The sequence below is a fragment of the Hermetia illucens genome, chromosome 6, assembly GCF_905115235.1.
Source record: "Hermetia illucens chromosome 6, iHerIll2.2.curated.20191125, whole genome shotgun sequence".
Lineage (NCBI taxonomy): Eukaryota > Metazoa > Arthropoda > Insecta > Diptera > Stratiomyidae > Hermetia > Hermetia illucens.
In genome coordinates, this window is record NC_051854.1 from 15,186,639 (window position 1) to 15,207,376 (window position 20,738).

The 20,738-nt window shown below is 42.3% G+C and overlaps 1 protein-coding gene across 1 annotated transcript; it reads right to left on the reverse strand.

Moving 5' to 3' along the window:
• Positions 1-1,138: 1,138 nt before the first annotated feature.
• LOC119659632 (beta-1,3-glucan-binding protein-like) lies at positions 1,139-1,734 on the reverse strand. Its single transcript, XM_038067831.1, has one exon. It carries the CDS (start codon positions 1,666-1,668, stop codon positions 1,315-1,317), a length of 354 nt encoding a protein of 117 aa, XP_037923759.1. The 5' UTR covers positions 1,669-1,734; the 3' UTR covers positions 1,139-1,314.
• Positions 1,735-20,738: the final 19,004 nt, after the last annotated feature.

A 20,738-nucleotide genomic window follows, 5' to 3' on the forward strand; every position in this document is an offset into this window, starting at 1 on the left:
ATTATATAGTCTGAGTCTTTTACGAATATATTCCGAGCAACGTGAAGCGAAGCAGCTTTTGTGGTCGCGGGAATGATGACAATTGATATTTTTGGCAAGGAGACGCGAAGATTATAAAATTGAAAAGCAAGCGGGGACCACAATTCTTACAAAGGTAGATGGATGCACAGGCTGATTCGAAGTACTCAGCTTTGGATCATGCGCAGCCATGAAGATGACCACTATAACTTGAGTGACTGGGCATGGTTGATACCGTCTGCATATACATAGTTTTAGAAATGACAACTCTTCCCGCTATTCTGAATATCTAAACGAATACGAAGACTCGGAGGACATACTCTTTGTCTGCCCTAGATTCGCTAGAGAGAGAGAGAGAGAGAGAGAGAGAGCAGCTTGAACTTCTCTTGAGGAGACCCTTACAGGTGGTTAGTGCAATCGGCTCTAAATAGCAACATAAAACCAATGCGCTCAAACATTAAGTTATAGTTGGACTTTTCCGCCATCAATTATAATAAAGTGTTTGTAAGAACAAATAAAAGCTCTTATGAAGTGGAAGAATCCTTTAACATTTACGACTACCAGCTCTTTAGTATGTTTGCAAGGAAGTCTTTCTGTACGTCGAATAGCTTTGTCTTTAGCTGGTCGTAGTCGAATGCCTCATGGCGAAGGAAACCAATATTGTTGGATGGAAATCTGATGCTATGCAGAATTTGACTGGCCGGTCATTAAATGGAACTTCAATTTAGGTAAAAATGACAATAAACTGTACTTTTAGCTGAGAGAACCATTTTGTAGTCTTTGGGTTTGGAAGATCGCCTCATAAATTACAAGAGAGAGAAAGGCTTGATACGACTGATGCGGGTTTTAGAAACTTTTTAACGCCAACCAGGTCAAGCCTATGACCAGGAAATCTGGCGAACTCGATCTAGATGAGCCAACATTAGAACAAGAAGATACTTCATACCCTATGTAAGCACCCCGTGAACTCGTTGGTTCGGACCAAGGGGTAAGGTGAGTAATGAAAATTATGATGCTATTCCATGATCTAATTCTTCTATGCACAGATAAATCGTGGGAGCAATACTCCAGTACTACCGCTAACTCTTCAACCTAAACAATCAGAATGAAACGAAATATATCTTGAATAACTTTTTCCAATTGTTATTAACATGCTAAAACTACAAATTACTAAGGATCAAAAGGCATTACTAAATCACTTCTTACGTTCTAAATTAGCAAGAATTCAAATTTAATTGAGTTTGACACTATTCCTTCAAATAAAGGAAGCGCGTCTAAAGACTTCCACGATGATCACTAGACATGAAATTCTCCATTATCCTGACGGAAACCGCGACCATCACGAAGCACGTAGGTCCAAAAATAAATGACATCTCCTCTCTTCAGTTTAGTCGCACGATCCGTGAAGGTGAAACGCCCATTCTTGCGTCGGGTAATATCTGCTGACCACATTCCTGCTTCCAGACCATCCATCGGCTCATTTAGCTTACCATGAAAAGCGAAGAGTTCGATGTCAGGATCTGCAGGAATTGAAACTTCGAATCCTCGTGGCTGTTTTACTCGGAACTCAGCCGGTGGCGCTTGGGAAACCACCTCATTTAGGGTTAGTGCGAACACCATACAAGCGAATAAAAAGATCTTTAGTGACATTTTCGTTATAAACTCCGAACTATGACTGTACTTGTTTGATTGATACTCAATTTTGAGCACATTATGGATTTGTCCCTCATTTTATAGATGTCTAGAATTTCCAGATTAGCTGCTTTATCGCATAATGTATAGAAATATGCAAATCAGTAAGAAATTACATATATGTAAATACATATAACAAGAAGTTTAGATGCAGAACAGTTTGAAAAATCTCAAGTTTAATCTTGAAATGAATGGAAAACCCAATGGAAACTCCAATGAAAAGTGCTAATCAAGTTACGTAGAAGCAACGCTGATAATCCAACATCATTGGAAAAAATGCAGTCTATCAAGAAATTATAGTATTTATTATTTTTTTTTAAATTTCAAAGGTCGTCCGATGAATCTTAACTTGCTCAATACTTCAAACCAATGATTTCCAATAATAGTTTTCCTTGCGCACGTGACTATCTACACTGGGTCTATCTACTACTGGGTCAAATGTTCTAGCTACTATCATAGAAGAGATGAGAACATTTTTTAATTAAAACTCAGAGTGTATTGGGTTAAACTGAGTAGAGACCCTATTTACCTTTCATCCTTTCTCCGTTTTGATGCAGGAAAACATATCTAGGAGCCATAGGTGCGGTTACTTGAGCATAGTCTACAAAAATTTGCTTTCTGTCATCGGGTAATAGGACTGGATCATTATTTAGTACAGTGATACCTATTAACTAAATACTAGGAACGGCGTGAGTGGGAGTGGCGACTACTCTGCCTATGAGGAGAGTGAAAAGACACTAGCCCTGAGCCGCACTAAAACCTGACTCTCCCCATGCACCGTAGAACCACCCAAAGGTATGACATCTCGAGCCGGAGTCAGCTCACTCCAGCTTTGTCACTTTAATTCCCTATGCGGCGTACGTAACCAAGTTTTTCTTGACTCCTCTGTTTTTCGCAGTTCGCTTTGGATAGTTGCGATCATGAACTTGATCTCATCCGAATCCTCTCCACGTGTTAATATTTTCCGCACCAGATTTTCAGATACCAGCATCTCTCCCTGAGTCTACTCTAGGTTCTTCCTTTCTTCCACAAAACTTGGACAGTACAGAGTACGGGCTCTGGGTCCTCGGAGACTTCATCGCAGTTTGGACAACTCGATGAGAGCTCCAGTTGTAACCTGTATAGGTACTGACGATAACTCTCATATCACGTGAGAAACTGGGTAAGATTATTATTAGCCTCACTGTGCTGTCTCTCCAATCACTCCTTAATGGCAGGAAAGAGCCTGTGTGTCCACCGATACTTCAGAGAGCGTTCCTAATGCTCTTGCCATCTATTTACTCTATCTCTCTTTTTTGACGCCGGTCATCTTACTAGCCAAGATGTCAATCTTTTTCGACGTTCGTCATCTTATCAGCCAAAATGTCAATCGGCATCATCCGGCGCGACGAACGCTGCATCATCTGAGACAATACTGAAGACAGAGCACACTCTTAGGGCTATCCTTCTGTAGGCTGCACTCAGTTTATAAGCGTTAACTAAGATCTGCAATGCCTTTTCGCAAACTGGGGCTGCATAGAACAAGATCAAGCTGACCACTCTGGCTATAAGCAACCTAGAAGTATGCCTTGGCCCTCCCAAGGTCGGCATAATCCTTACCAAGTCTATACTTGCAGAGGATGCTTTGTCGCAAACATACTGCATGTCTTGCTTATAACTGAGTCTGGCGTCTATCATCACTCCTTAGTGTTTGATGGTTTGGAAGCAATGATATAATCCCCAATTTGAATGCGGACGTAGCTTCTCTTACGATGCTTCGTGATGAGGATCGTTGTCGTTTTTTCCTCCGCAAGTGTAAGACCAGAACCTTCTGACCAACTCTGAATAGGACTGATTGCTTCGCATGAGTATAACTCAGCAGTTTTCAGATGTTTAGCGCCCACAAGCAGTGCTATGTCGTCGGTATAACCCAACACCCTGGCTTCCTCCTGGACCGAAAAATTAAGCACATCGTTTTACATGATATTCCACAATAATGTACGGAGTCCTGTGGGACACCCGCGGAGACAACGTACTGTTGGGGTCATCGGTGTTATACCAGAGCCTCCGTTCTTATAAATAGCTTTCGAAAATAGCAGTGGGATAAGCGGAAATATCAATCTTTGCCAAGGTATTTCCTTATTAGGTTCCAATTGGACGAATTGAACGCATCGCTTAAGTCCAGGGTCACCAAAACGAAATATTCACTGGGAAACAATTTGACGTCATGAATTGTTTCTTGCTCCACTGAATAGCTAGCTTGAGGGTTTAATAGATTTCTTTATAGGCGTGCCCTTTTCGACTTTGATCGAACCTATCTACTACCCTCTGTAGAATTCGCCAGGCTCGGTGGCAGGCTGATCAAAGTTTGGCCAATTTACTATTCTATTACCAGTTGGTTCTTCTACCAGGGAATGTATCTCATATAGGTATGGATGCGTCACATGCTTCTTTTTCGGTTTCGGGCATATTGGTTCTCTGCCCTGTGCTTCGCCCATATTTCAAAGAGGATTGAATGATGATGGCTGTCGGGGTATTCCTCGGTGACATACCAGGGTATACCACGTGCCAGTGTAGGGCTGACAAAGGTCGAGTCTACGGTTTAGGCAGATCCCTTCCATGTTTACATCACCCTCGTTGCCCAACTGCGTAAAAACCTCTAATAGACTACGGCTCTTCGCATTTCTTTCTCTGCTACCCCACTCAAGTAACCATGCGTTGAAATCGCCAGCAACCATGTTGAATAGAGGGTTGTCACTATTACAGGAAATCTCAGTCCCCAATCACTTGGCTACTAAGAGGTTAGATGCCACCGACACCTTTTCACGAATTTCGCTGTATGGTTGTCACGGAATCGATGTGCAGCTTTTGGGAAACGGCAACGGGTTTGTCTTTAATTGAGACATAACCACATGTTGAGGGGAGACACCTACCCAGACGATGCATCCGAAAGCAGAAGTAGCAGAAAATTAGGTAGGTTAGGATATAGCGAATTTATTGTAGCGTATAGGCTTATTGCTTTGCTAACTTAAGAGATGTTGATACAGTTGGAGGTGATGGCCATTGAAGATAACTTGTTTAACAGTAGGAATAAGAGTTGAGCTGACATTGAGAGACACGCTCCTGGCACCGGCAGACAATCGTCGAGGGCTAGTTTCCATTTGTTAAAATATTAATAAGTCACGATGTCGGCTTTGAGATTCAGAAGTGTGTGTTGAAACGAATGACCAGGTAATCTTGCCCCTATTACAGTGCTAATAAATAATTAGTCTGGTGGTGCGCTCGAAGTTTCGGGCGGAGGCTAAGAGAATGTAGACAATTCTGCAACTATCAGGAAGGAACGACAATTCATTCTTCATGCTTCTCGCAGAAAAGTAAGCCTCCAGCAAGTAATGTCTACAAAAACCCACTGTGGGAGAGGACAACTGGTCCTCGAAATACCGAAATCGAAATAACATTTTTTTTTTTTTCTAATTAGAAGATCTTCTTTTCTTCAGCCTTTGTCCCGTTCACAAGCGGGGTCAGCTCGTCGTGATCGGTTCTAACAAATGTCTGATCTGGATGCAATCGCGAGGCTATCAAATCCCCATGTAGCGTACCCCGCCACCGTTTTTTGTCGAAAATTCAGTTTTATTCAGATTCAATCTGAGACCCTGTTGCTCGAGATCTTTTTTGATATTGGACCCTAGGAAAACATCATCTGTATGAAGCAGTGTATAGGGCGCTGAACGTTCGATGTCCCGTGTGACAGTGTCCATAATAAGAAGAGGAGTAGTAAGAGGGTGTTTCCTTGATCAACATCAACAGAGGCACGAAGCGGTTTTGATACACCCGCCATACTTCCAACTTTACTTTTCGGATCTTGGTAGAGCAACTGAGCCCAGCGCACAACTTCTTCTGGTCCTAAGTATTGTCGTAGAGCATACCAGATGAGTTCGTATGGTACACGGTCAAACGCTTTCTCTAGATCCAGAAATGCAATGTAAAGAGGGCGATGCTTCTCACGGGGTTTCTCTAGGGGTAACCGCGCAGCGTGTCTTGCGTCAGTAGTTTCGCAATTCTTGACAAATCTGGCTCAAAATTGCTTTGGAACAAGATATCATCAGCAATTTTGCTAAGTCGCGGGCATACTTTTCGGATTTTTCTGGATGTTGAGTTCTGTATTGGGCAGGTGGTTATGAAAGTGGTCAGCATTCAGGGTGAGAATCCTATCACGAATTGAAGTAACGACATTGTGAATTTCCTTTTTCATGAGAGAGTGCTGTGGAGATTATCCACTTCGAAATAGACATTATTATGGGCTTTTCCATTTTTATAGAAGGTGTCCTGGGTGATGCCGAAACAAGTTCATCATATATTCTTTAAATTGCTCCAGTGTGGGGTGTTCTCTATGGTATCATTCGATAAGCGGCAGTTTTAGATAACTTAGATTCGAGAAAGCCTGGATCTAGGGGATTGTTTAACAATCCGCCAGTTGTGTTACTGAAGTACGGTGCTGTTAGCAGCGGTGGGAGGCAGGGTCGTTCCAAGGAGTTGTATACCCAGAATAATGACATTGGGGTATCTGATGCTAGGGATGGTTTCTAAGAATCGTTCTTGATGTTGCTGCTATTAAGGAAATGTTCGAGGAAAAAGTGGCAGTTCCTTACGTTGTAATAGATTGTTAGCCAATATGTAGTTGGAGGCTATCGTTCCTAACATGGGAAGTCAAACCAGGAGATAGAGCTGGTGTTGAAACTGCCCCCAAAGATTGGACTCATCAATTTGCACCTCAGCAGGATGGTCCGTGTAGTAAGATTTTATAGTGTAGAAGTCATTCGGTCCGGCGTAATTGTTATTGAGGTGATGATTACCTCCAGCGACTTGAGGGCATTACCGAACAGAAAGGATTGGGTGCTGGGTGAGCTTGTTTGTATTCGATTGATTAGAATTGTGTCTGTCGAAACGGAAGACCTGAAAATTAGGAAACAAGGGCGTACGTCCATTATTCAATTTGCTTTCATACAGGAGTGTTATTTGCGGAGTGTCAATGAGCACGATTGGCTATGAAGTTATAGTTCAACTCAATGATTCTAACATCAATGACTAGTTGACATAAGGACGATCATTGCATTGAACATTGTCATAACTTCCCGACGTATTTCTCGGTGAATTGACTTAGATCCAAGCTAATTTGGCTATCGCCTGCCCATGAGGTTGCTGCACTTGAATTGCCGCTGCAATAGCGAATTAGTGAAGAATTTGCTAACGTATGCCGTTACGTTTGATATAGCGATACTGGAGATGAACAACGAACATGGCTGACAGTTTTACACCACAGAATCTTTTTATAGATGCCAGGCTCGTCTAAAAAGAGGTTTATCGCATTAATTGAATTAAGATCATCAATGTAGAAAGAGGTATACTCTTGGTTTTTCTTTGATGTTACAAAGGGTTTTATGGAAAGCATATCAGGGATGCCTTAGATCTTTAGGTTCTGAGCGACCTCATCTTACGAACGATGTGGAGGATTTGGTTGTAGGTGAGGTTGAGGTGTATGTGAAGAATATCTTCTTGGCTCTTTACGAACATTTTCTTAGTCGTTTCATAGTGGTCATTGTTCTTGATGATTTGAACTCCCCGATTCCTTGACCAGGAAGTCCTTAGTAATGCAATTGGAAAGCTTTGGTTGCCCTAAAGTTTTCAACTGGTTCGATCAGCACGGAATTTTTCTCTAGAGCCAGAAGACAGCTATTCTTCCGACACTCTTAACTTCTTTATATCCCCTGCTATACATGCTAACGCTAAGCTGTAGTGGGCAACCGTCAATCCTACCAATATCAAGCAACGAGCAGCAAGATCGCAAGAGGACGGTCGAAAAACATTTACCTGTCATTAGTCAAGGCTGTCTGATGCTTAGGAACGTATGATTTCCTTTTACATTTTTTCCATTAGATTAAGGATATAGTCCACGCATTGTGATAAAAGACAATTTTATAGACCCAGCAAGTTTGCATAGAAGTTTGAAAAATATAAAATATACAGTAACTTCTTCAAAAAAAACTCCAACGGGAGGTACCTGAACTAGAAAAGAGATGGGTGTCACTCTGATCCACTAAAACCCCACTCCTCCTTTTCTGACCTTATAACCATATGTCCAGCACTTGAGCATTACTTGATAGGCTCACAACCCGAGCTGTTGAGGTTTATTAGATTTTGTCTCATTCCAAAAGGAATAGAAGAACCCATCTTGCAGCTTTTGGGAGTAAGCAAACACACTAGCGACGATTAACTGTCTTCGACTTCAATCTCACGGTGGTAGATTATTTAACCACTGTTTAATATAATGTCACAAGGAGTCTGGAAAAAGAGGTTTTTAACAGGAAAACATTACTGCTAAGGAGGCAAATATCAACGACGCAGAGGATGTCCAGTAGATACTCAATCCGTCAGCTCATAGTGGGTATAGAATAACACTCTCTGGATGAAAAATGTCACAGGGGCTGAGACTTGTTTAAGAAAAGCTACATGATCTTGCGATCACTTACCATATCAAAGGTAACGCAAAGTGAGAGGTCTAGGGGACTCTTAAGAAGACCCTAAATACAGCACAGTGGGTGAAATGTAGTCCCAAAAGCAAGTAAAGCAAAAGAATGATTGTAAAATATGAATAACTAACTTTGTATTCTGTTTGGGATAGAAAAAATTGAGGCGTTTCATTCCACAAGGAACAATCACAGTGTGCACAAACCATTCAAAAACATGATCAGCGTCATTAGGCTCCTTTATAACAGTTCACTTGAAGTTCGAGAGTGAAAAATCGAAAAGAGAAGAAGAGATGAAGCAAACGAACCTCCTGTAATGTTGTAGGTTGCTAAAAAGTAAACCAAGTCTCTAGTTGAAGAAAAAAGGGTATCTGTGGATGTTCGTATAGTGGGGGAGGGGTTCAGGCTTTGAGCACTTAGGCCGTAATGGTTCATGGTAGGAGGTGGACCTCGTTTAACGGCAGCGCCTAGAGTCATTTTTTTACCGCAGCCTGCTCTCAATGTTTAATATCAGCGTCCCGACATGAAAGAGACTGAACCACCGTTTGCTAAGACAGAGTAGAGTAGTTCTGTTGTATTAAATCAGATATAGGCCTCAGACATATATTTTACTCTTGAACAACTTTTGAGTTGTTCAAGGAGCTGCTCAATAGTTTCAAGGCTGTCTAGCTATCTCTGCAGATTTGCCTCTTCTTCAATCGCTCGTCAATCAACCAGATTGTCTCTCTTAGTTTCCTACACACTAGGTCCTGAAAGACCGCTACATATTGCCCCAAAGAAACAGACTGCCTTTAGTTTCTATCTGGAAGCCGCTCCAAAACTGGGACGATGCTCGAAAAGCTCATCAGTAGTAGAGGATTATGAGGATTCTGATTGACCTAAAATAAATGTTCACGATACTAGAAATGTATATATCCAGCCTGGAGATGACGTTTTTAATATTTCAATACAAATAGAAGATGCCAAGCAACCCTTCTTTGCATTACAACTGAAATTCCAAGGACACGGTTCGAATCTACGGAGAGCTTCAGAGGATGTGGATTGTATCAGCGCTTTTTCTGCAAATAATTCAAATTTCCATGAAAATGTCTACTTATAGAAGGAACTTTCTGAACCATATACGCTTGATAGCTTTGAATCTTAAATCTGAAAATTTGGCTGCTATAAAAAGGAAGATATTATATGAACTTCGAGTAAATCAGTGCATCTTTTAAGCAAGTACTCAGCCTCTTGGTTTCAGGTTCTTTCTCAGATTACCATATTTTTGGCGAAGGGGAAGGGGGGCAGAAAGGATTATGAGGATTACAGGTTCTTAATTTGGATATTTTTAAATTGGTATCTAGATAAGTCTGGGGCATAATGCGTACCACAGCATCTGTTTATGGATTCATTAGCACCATAAACAGTTTGGTGTTGATATTCCTTGAGTAAGGACCTATGTCGAGTACGTTTCGGTTGATCGTGAAGGGTGAACTTAGAAGAAAGAGCATCAAACTTCACTACTCCTCTAATGATGTCAAAGGTGAACCAGGCAGAGGTTAGTTTTCTCCTGGACTAAAAAGTTATCAAATTTAAGAGATCCAGTCTGTATTTATATGGGGGAAGATTCTGAAAATCACGCGGGTCATAGCGCATTGTTAAGGCCAAAAGCAAAAATGGCTTTTGGATGGATTCGATTCTGTCGCTATGTAGCTCGAAAGCTGGGTTCCAGACAATGCAGGCGTATTCGAACAGTGGGCGTAAAAATGTCATATATAATGACTTGGTAACCCAAATGTTTTTGAACTCTTTCGCACGTCTTGTGATGAAACCACAATTATTGGCCGTGGATCATACTGCATGTTCAAGGGCACTTTCCTATCTAGAACTACGATCCACCCTGTTCAGTTTCTTGCTGTCTATAAATTAGGGATGAGTTGTAGCTAAAGTCTTGCGTGAGAAAATTGTTACATTGGATTTCTTAAGATTAAGATGGAGATTATTGTGGATACACCAGCGCTCAAGAGATTGTAGCTTGGTTTGAAGAAAGTTTGCATCGGATTGACTGTTGATAGTATGATACATTTTCATTGGATCGGCATAGAACAGGTGAAGGATATCGGATAACACACGAGATAAATCCGAAATGAAGATGTTAAAGAGTAGCGGACCCAAGTGACTACCTTGCGGTACTCCAGAAGACATGGGAACTCTTTTGGATAGACGGCCTTGAAACTTAACAAGCTGACCCGTTTGCCTTCATTGCACTTACGAAACTGAACCTTTTATTATCTTAGGATTTACCCAGCAAAATGTGAGAAATTTAAACATCAAATTGCCAAACTTCAATTTTTCTGTCCTGGTTTTCTATTCCCATATTATCTAGACTACTGACTGGGTGACAAGGATATTCAATTCTGAGCCCTATATAGAATAGTCTATTCTCGCTATGATAAAAAGCATGCAGTGTTAAGAATATTTAAGAAAATCCAAAGATAGAGGTGCTTTGATCGCCATTAAGTCGCTTTATTGAACCGAACCCCTTTTAAGGTTTTGTGTAAACCAAATCTTACCAGAAATCAGTCTTAATCTTGTCCCCTACAACTCTGCCTTCTGAGTATCGGTATTTGCAAGATTAATAAATATTACTAGCGAAAAGAAAAGGCAAGTGTTGATTATTTCAAATACTTTTCTTTTTCTTACAATTAGATGCAATCTTACCCAAAGGGGTATCATGGAGTTTCAAAAAAATCGAGCTGACTTTGCTCATGTCACGCCTTTAGAAAGTTTCTGAACTTTTTTGCGATGGGACAATCAGTAGTACCAGTATTGAAGTTGCATTGGAGAGTGTAAACTTCAAGCTTCTCTAGCCCCACAACTTGCAGGTTCTTTCCTATTTTTATCAACTTTACTGGTTCTGCTCATCTTAACCATCTTGGGATTTGCTCTCTTGGACTTATAGCTCCCAATTCTCTATTTCCTCTCCCTCTTTGCTTCGAATCTTTTGTCAAATTAAGGCCTCACCTCTACTTTAGCAACAGCTTCGAGGAGAACCATTTTCTTAGCCGTTGGACCATACAATTCTCGTACCTAAGGGTGGCACAATCACCCTAGGTGAGAACATCTGTCATACTTCACTTCCCCCTCCTCTCCTTGGCTCTATTGGAGAGGGATCGAAAAAAGCTGTCTTAGAGACCGTTTACAGAGATACAAAGTTGTTGTAGGTGCTGGTAATGGAAACTTTGCAATTGTTGTTGGATCTAGTCATTGTGATTGCTAGCAAGTTTGTGGACGCCCCATGTAATATTTTGATGTATGCACACGTCGTATAGTATTGAAGCTTACCAAACAATAGGAAGCTTCTAATAAAAGTCAAAGGTTTTTGGCAAAAGGTTACGTGTGCGGACCATGTGGTTTTAAGATCTCATTCTTTGATTGCCAGACTTTCAAAAACAACAACGTGCTCAAATCACTCTCTTGCAGAAATATTCAGTCCTTCGGCATTCATGTCGCTCCAGTACACATTTCGTTTAGCTTCAGAGATCCTTCCCGTAGTGATCTTCCTTAACAAATTCAATTTTGTTAAACTATGTAACCATCACAGTCCTCAACCATTTGTTTTCCATTCTTCATTGTCCTCTTCCGTATAGCAGGCATATTTTCGAATCTTGTGTTGCGATTTGGTATATCTTTCCAGTCCTTCATTCGAGCCGATTTGCCATAAAGTAACTTGCCTAATATGCTCCAAAATGAACCTTTACTGCGTTCAATATACTGACTACTTCGACCTCATAGCTCCCCTCATTATGGTCGTAGGATCGTCCTCGACTTTTTACGTTTTGAGGCTTGTTCACAGGGTTATGGACAACTTCGCCACTGTCAACCCATTGCGCAAATTGTTCTACTCTCTATTCAAGTTCTCCCATGATATTTTAATACATTTGAATTAATGTCCTGGATTTCCCGCAGAGTTTGAGTCAAACGGCAGAAACATCACCGGTCTGTGTACGTATTGGATTTTGAGGTTCTTGGAAAGTCGTGGCGATTAACTACCATTATGTCCGGTACGCCTACTAGCCCAAAGTTTCATACTAGTGATCAGAACTGAGCCAGGACAAGTTATGAGCTATAATTGTGCCAATCAAAAAGACCTTCCTGGGTCCTACATTAAAAAGTTTGTTTGGTTGGCTAAAGTAGTATTTAAATGTTCCCTCCCATGCTTATTTATATACATTTATATATGCTAGAAAATAGACAAATAGATAATCTGATTTATTTCTACTTAGTTCACCGGACTGGAAGTACCTCCTGAGACTAGTCGTCTGCACGGGCCAAAGGTGGAACATAAAGTGTTGCGCACAAAATTGCGCTTTTCAAACCTGAAGTTTTCAATTTAATTTAGTTCCATTGACAAAAACGGGAACGGCATTAAAACTTTGAATATTTCCGTAATTTTGTTTTCAACTTGCATCTAAATCCCCGATTATAACAACAACAAGGAAACCCTCTCACCGTGGAAAGGTGGAGGAGAGAATTTTATGAGTCAACTAACTAAGGGTGCCAGCACCGTCACGGCATAGTAAAAACTTTAAAGTGCAAACGTAAAACTTGGAATAGTCGAGGGCAAATGAAAGAATATCCGCGTCCATGTATCCATTGCACACATGCAAACGAAACGGTCGCACTATCCTAGTTACAAGGATGAGTGCAGTTTTTCGCTCGTCATGACGGAACCATTAGCCCAGTTTTCGCGATTTTCAGTCATTTCATTTTCTATTTCACTTGGAACGATGCCAGTGTTGTAATGGGAAAACAGAAACAGGAGAAGGACAGTTGTTTCCTGTGTATTTGTCTAAAAGAGATGAATGTGCGGTTGAATGTGAAGATTCAGATATATATGGTCTTCGCGATGGGGTGGATTAGTCCATGGGGGGTAATATCCTTGAAAATATTTTGCTACTTTTTGAATAAGTACACATACTCGCGTATGGAAAGTGAAGTAGGTTATTAGCCCCTCTAGTTGGGGGGAAACAGTTGTAGAGCTTTGAACTTTGGTTGTTTGCGTAGTTGCTTGGTTGATGAAATTCAAATCTAAAGATTGAATGGTATTGACGAAATCCTTTAATATCCTTTCATGGAATTTCAACGAAAATTGGACTGCACATTTTATATTTTATTCGCTGGTTGCTAGGAGCTGCTCACTTACAGACAAAGGGTGTGTATTGGATAAGGCTAAACGAGAACGTCTAATGGTATCTTGATGGCTCACTAATAACGGCACCAAACAATTAACCGCTCATAGTACTACTGTCTGCACGTTTGGTGCGAAATCATATGCCTACAAATGGAGGTGTACAGCATGCTGGAAAGAAATCATCAGAGGTATGTGTCACTAACAGTGTTGTAGACACTAGTGGGTCAAAAATTCCTTGGAATGAGTTTCAGTTACTCTAACAGTCAGCCCCCCACATTTTATCCCCCCCCTCTTCGTAACAAAAGGATAATTTGTGAAGTAATGTTACCTTAACAGATTGATCTGGAAAACGATTCGGGAAGAGGCGCCCCCGGGGTGTTCGAGCAAATAGTTCTAATCCCCTGCTAGCTGGCATTACACCTGCGTCCTAGATAGTAGCATTGAGAAAGTTTTCCGATCAAGAGTGAATCGTTGAAAACTACAAAACTGAGGAGAGAGAAAAGATGGACAAAGAAAAGGCTGCATTTTTTGCACAGCACTAAAATGCGTCGCTCGACGAGTTACCGGGGATGCGTACAGTCAATTATTTGAAGACTCGTAAAATGATGCCATACCCGGGCGGAGCCCGCAATCCCAGTACCATGGAGTGCTGCTATTCAGGAAAGAGGTACAGAGGAGAATTGGGTCGAATATAAGTCGAATGGCCGCGCAGTCTTGGTCTTGTCAAAGTCGAGGAGGACAGGCTTATCAGGCAGTGTGCGGCAGTTATGCAGTACATGCGATCTGAAACGTTCCTCCAGAAAAAGTCAGTAAAGGCATGAAAATGGACAGATGGAGCTACATTCGCTTACTATAGGCGGACATGGAGAACAACAGAAGATGTGCGAAAGACAGAAGCGACCGCACCCCTGTTGAAAGACTGTAAAAACAAAACAGATCGTAGACATCCCGTTGCAAAGTGAACTGTGAAAAAATCCAAAGGAGGTGGTCTTCAAAACTGAAAAGAAGAAGGCGAAGAGGGACAAGAGGTAACAACAAGCAGCTTCATCAGAAAACATTTGTCTAAAATTAAGACGGACTCGAATGTTGGAGCACCACAAGAGCAAGTGGGGAAACGAACGAAAACTACACCGCCAACTTTGGTTATTATGCCGATGCAAGACCTTTGCGGAAGTCTTCAGCGAAAGTCACTACAGGATCAAGTCCGAAGATAGCGAAGAAGAATTGTCTTCCACTCGGAGTACTCACTAAATTAGGCTTGAAGACAACAAATAAAGGCACGTGCTCTAAAGCGGTCAAGGGACCACTGGAAGTGTGCTCTCAGGAAATTAAAGATCTTGACTGCCTCGCATGTCCGGAGATAACCAATGCCCAGATTGGTGTTACCTCTGTGCACTCTCACGCCAAAAACTCGCTGTGGTAGAAGTTCCCGAGTAATACGTGCGGAAACTTTCAGACAGCGAGAAAACTAGAATTGGTTGGACAGTATGTAGGACACGAATTCGGGCCGCCCCCATCAAATATTACAAGTGCTTAGATTATGGCCACATATCTGCAACCTGCTGGGAACCTGATACACCTGATACTCTACAAATCAGTATACACCGGAGTGTAACTGTTCATGAGTTGCTAGCGTAGATACATAAATAGAATCCGATCGAGCGCTCACCCGTGAACAGTCCAGTACCCAGTTTCATGGCACCACGACATATTAGGTGCCGCCACCGATTCGATGTTTAGGGGTAACGTTTTGCAGAGACTATCTAACACCGAATGAGGCGATGCCAGAATTTGACGCATTGGAAGACGCTGCCTACGGCACGAGGAGGCGGATCTTGGTTTGGACTGATTTCAATAGGCAGCACATTTGAATAGGCCATGCCTTACCCAGTTTCGAGAGGAAAACGTTTTCTTGAAATGGTAGCGAGAAAAGGACTCACCGATTTAAATACCCGTTTCGGTGCTCAAGTTGCGAAGGAAGCATTCCTGACGAAATATTTCCATCGAAATCACCGGTGTCGCTGGTGGTCAGTTCTGGGAAACTTCTCAGCAAACGACCATCAACACATAGCGTTCGAAGCAACTTCTCGGTGTGAACTACCCGGCAAGTGGGGAAGGTATACATCCGGTGATCTGACGAAGCTCTTGGAACAGGTGAGAGGCACTTAATGGTACTCCTGGAAGCGATGGTGCTGCAGCTGTCACTATCGTAAATTTGGTTATGAACCTGATACCGTAAGAGCTTCCATACCAGGAGAACATCGAGACGTGACAAACTGTCTACGTATTGGTGGATAGCGAAAATTGCCGTGCTCTAGAAGGAGTGTCATAAACTCCGCCGACTGCCACAACGTATTTTTTTTGCAGGGTAGGTGAATCTATTGGACTGCTGCAATGCTTTGGACTGCCAACCAAACACCCCCTCGTCAGAGAGTTAGCATTGGAGACCCGTCAAATTACGCAATTCCTTTCACTAATGGGATGGGAGAGGAAGGAGGGAACTATTAGTTCAAGGAACCCCTTGCAATATGACCCTTACACCGGTCAAGCTCTATCTTCTTTGCAATGAGTTGAACCCAAACGTAATGCGTAACATGTAACGGCTTCAACTGTCAGCACTTCTTAGCCTCTCCTCGACAGTATTTAAACGACCGAAAGGGGCATATAGCACAATGACAGAGTTCAGATAAGTCAAAAGAAACTCCTCAGCGCAATGGACACAAGCAAAGCTAGCAGGATCTGGTCAACGAGGTGAATGGGAATCCGTGGGGACTCGGTTATAAACTAGCAGCGCGAAAAATCGGGGCTCTGCGCAAACTTTGTTCACTTAAGGCCGAGCAGATGAACTAAATTGTACGGACAATATTCCCTGACAGCAACGTAAAGGCCGTCGACGATTTCCCACTTTTCTCTATAAAAGGCACATTTAGCGCTTGCCTGAAGGTGGCAAGGCTTGCGCTGATCAGCAAAGCCACAAGTGATCCTGAGCTACCGTGTGCATACCGGTCACTTTGTATGGTCCACACGGCACAAGGGTAGACTCATTGAAGCGATACATGCTGCCCCACGATGGTTTTATAGCGATGATTTCAGGGAAGTTGTGCAAACGGTTTATAAAGCAAAGGTGCACAGGCGCCGATTTCGATGAATAGTGTTCCCCAGAGCGATTGATATTAGTAATGTATTCAATTCCTTAAGATGGACAGATATGCTGGGCACATTGCGAATATTAAGGGATTATCTGAGAAGTCACTCTCTGTTCTATGAGATGCTAGAGGGCCAAAGGAGGATGAGATCATATGTGGGGTAGCACGGGGATCCATCCTAGGGCCGGATGTCTGGAACCCTTCCTATGACACGCTGCCAAGGCTTGACATACCATAACCTGATTGGATACGCAGATAATGTTGCGGCAATTGCTGCCGGACGCACTGTTGAACAGGCGCAATACAGACTGAAAAAACCTAAGTAGTCATTTTGACCGACCCTGCGTCCCCTATCAATCCGCGTGTCGACTATAGAGTCAAAACCAGCGGTTAAATTATCTGGTTTAACGCTCGATTTGGAGATGAGTTTCTTCGAGCAAATAAAAGTATCAGCAGATAAGGCTGCAGCTCAATTCTCGGCCTGGAGTGGGTTAATGGCAAGTGTTACGGGCCCAACATCTAGCAGCAGACGTTTTCTTAAGGGTACAATGCAGTCTGTTTTGCTCTACAGCTCGGAGGTATGGGCTGATCAAAGAGACGTATTGTAAGCGCCTTGCTCAAGTACAGAGACGGGGAGTTTTGCGGGTGGCGTCTGGCCACCGCACTATCTCAGAAACGGCCATGATGGTGATCGCGGTGGAGATCCCCGTTGCTCCTTCTCGCTAAGGAGTGTAAAGCCATCTAAAACCGCAAGGGAGAAAACATAAAAGTGGTATTTCCCCGTGAAGAATTTCAACGCACATTAATTGGGGGGGCAACTCTCTTACGCGGCTCATCGGCAATTTAAATTGGTGGCTCTATCGAAAGCATGGTGAGATTGATTATTTCTTTATCCAGCTTCTACGTGGATATCGAGGTTTTCAGTCTTATTTGGACAAGATTGGCAAGGCACGGTCTCCTACTTGCTAGTTCGGCAATTGAGTGGTGGACGATGCTGATCATACCTTTTCCTCTTGTGGAAGATGGGATCGGTTTCATAAGCAATTTTATGCAGTCACAGGGGAACCCTCTTCAGGCAACGTCGTCAGAGCGATGCTGAGGAACGCTGCAAGATGAAGTTGTGTTTCGCATTATATTCGGGTTCTTCTTGTTGCGAAGAAGATTGAACTCGGCCAGTGGAGGGACCGGATAGCAGGGATTGCTTGAACTAACAACTCCCTTGTTCCTTTTTTCTCTTGTTGGTGATAGGAATTCCTTGATTTGAAGGTACCCAAATCCAAGTAGAGCGAAAGCGCTAGCCCAACGTAATGTGTCAAACGGTTCCCAATTAGTTTTCTGATGACGGGGAAGTTAGTAGTCCGACGGGAGTCCCACATTCTGTGCGTTAACCTACCCTACCCACAGAAAAAATGTATGCAATAGCAGGCTGATATGCTAACTAACGCCCACAACATTTGTTGGGTAGGTTCTAACATAAACCCGAGGTAATCCAGACTATTCGAACTTTTAATGGGAACCCAAGTTCGGATCTTCTATTTAGATAATGAACCCACTTTTTTCAACCCATCCACGCCGAGGCTTCAGGCGCATTGATTTCGTACTGAGCATGGGCCGACCCTCATTGATTTCGTAATGGGAATGAACCCACCTTCAATCGCCCCTTTTTGAATCCACGAGATACGATTTCTGAGTGGCACCGCAAAGTTTAAGCGGATTCCTAATTATGGACGTATCCAACAGCTCCGTAACTTATGTTTCCATAAGAGAAGTATACAGAGAGCGAGGAAACGGCAAGTCATCTGCTTGGAGTGCCTCTTCTAGACAGCATCCTAAATAAAACTCGGGAGAAACAGCCATATACAGGCGCCAATGCAGAGATTAGCCTTTTGCATGCAAAATAGCGTTAACCAGCTCTATAGACACCCCTATGACATCATTCTTGCCTTAGTTGGTGCATGCTTACATTCCTACCACTTGCCGAAACCTAGAACGGCGGATGCAAAAAACTTCCGAGTAAGCAGTTTTACACCTTCTTACTAAAGAGACTGGAAAGGTAGGTAGATTGGCCGACTTGTAAGGGATATGTTCTCTCTAGGTAGCTGTGGAACTACCAGAACAGCAAACTCGCGAAGTCAATACTTTTCACATGTTGGAGTAGGGGAAAATGCAGACTATGGATTACTTTAGTACCTTAGGAGCTGTCCACAGTTATTCCTCTTGGCAATGGACACTTTGCTAAGCACCGGAAGCAATGCCAATGTACCCTAATTTATTTGGTTTTCAAATTTTTCCACGACTCATAGAAGGGTGATCAGGCACAAAGGTGTTCTCGGAAATCTCGATTATCGAACTGGCATGAAATGACTTCCCAGGTAAAGGAAGGAACATTTGCGACAGAAATGCAGGGTTCGTAGCATTCAAATCTGTTTCAACATTGAAGCAGCGTTATCAGCATTACATAGCAATATTATATGAAACCAGTTGGCGTGGAGCTGTTACCAGTTCTGAAATTTGGTAAACCGAAGGAAACACCGATGATGTGGGTTCCAGGGCACGTGTGAATATCGCTGGCCATGAGGGCGCAGACAGTCTGATTCGCCAAGGGTCTGCCGTTTTTACTATCCTTTGAGAAAATGGCATAAAAATCTTGGTAATGCTTTTAAGAGGGTACTGCACCTTGAACTAACATTTGGGAAAAATGGGGTGGTGCTTTCGGTAATGTGTAATAAATACGTTACACGAAGCTTCCTTGGAAAAGTTTTTTTCAACGCAAAATCTGCACGTTCTCTCCCTGTGCAAGACGTTCTCAAATTCGCTAAAACCGGTTTGTCGGGTACAACATATTGCAAAATACTCCAAATTTATCGACTTTTTTTGAGGACAGAATGTTTAACAATGCATCATTAGCCATCCAAGCAGTTATCATTGCCATATTTTCATTGACATCAGGCGATCCTTAGTCAAGGCATATTTCCATCTGCCATTCTAGGAGTGAAGTTGGGAGATATTTTCAACTCCCACTTCCGTGTATGACTTACCGTTTTGACACCATTCGTAGAAGGGTGAAACACTAAACTGTCTTCTTATTATAACTGATGGTTTCTGTTAGATTTACTTTGGAAGTCAATTTTTTATGGTTTTTTGAAAGAATCCTGCTGAGTATAATAAAGTAGAAAGAGCTAGATAAGGAACGCTTCACTATAATGGAAAATTGGTACTAGCAGGCGCAATTTCGTTAAGGTAAGGAGAAGGGTGGAGTACTCCCTAAAGCCGACTCTACCGAGAGCACTTTTGAAATTTACTTCACGTAAAAAGCAAAATCCTCTGTCTCTTAGGGCCTTCCACAAAATAACGCTTCAGAACTCATTACCACAGTTCATTAACTTTTATGTTTTGAAAAATCGTCGGTTATATCCCTCAACGAATCCTTGTGCACCAGCGTTTCCAATCAAAGCAAGAGCAAAGTAAAGTATTTGGAAACTAACTCAAATGCTCAATGAAGTTTCGACAATATAATTCTCTCCTGGGATCCTAAACCTATTCCCGATACACATACACTTAATGGCCGTTACACACTGTTACGTTCGGCTTTCACCAAAAAAGGTTCAGTTACCCATCACATGATTAGCAACTCCATTGTTCCTCACTTGAATTCATCTCACGTACCTTAAGTCCACTTACACTCTGTGTTCGTCAATTTTCGTCAATTGATGATGAAAATAGGACACAAAGGATCCGTGCCCCAATCTCTTCAAGTATTTGATTGGTAATGACCGAATATCGATAGAATCCAATTCCGGATGGAGTTCCTTGTAATCCGATAGAAGGCATGCTTTATTGGTTGACTCTACAAAATGGATTCGGGTAGGCTGAACTACACCTCGTACAGTGGCGACGAAAACTGTTTGCATATTTCAGTGGTTTCAATTCCAAAGGATATTTGATGGGTGATTGAGCAACTGTGACTCTCGAGAGTAGTAGTGAACTAGTAACCGGAGGATTCCTGGATGGCAAAATGAGAGTGTGCACGGAAGCAAAATGGAATGAACTCCTTCAGTCATTTAAAATGTTTTAAATATGCTCTCAGTCAAAAACCCATCTGGTGTACCTTGGCTGCCCAATAATTTTGATGACTACTCCTAACCTGGAATCGTTTGCGGGACTGAATTCATGCCCGATTCAAACTTGATCCCTTCCACGCCCAAT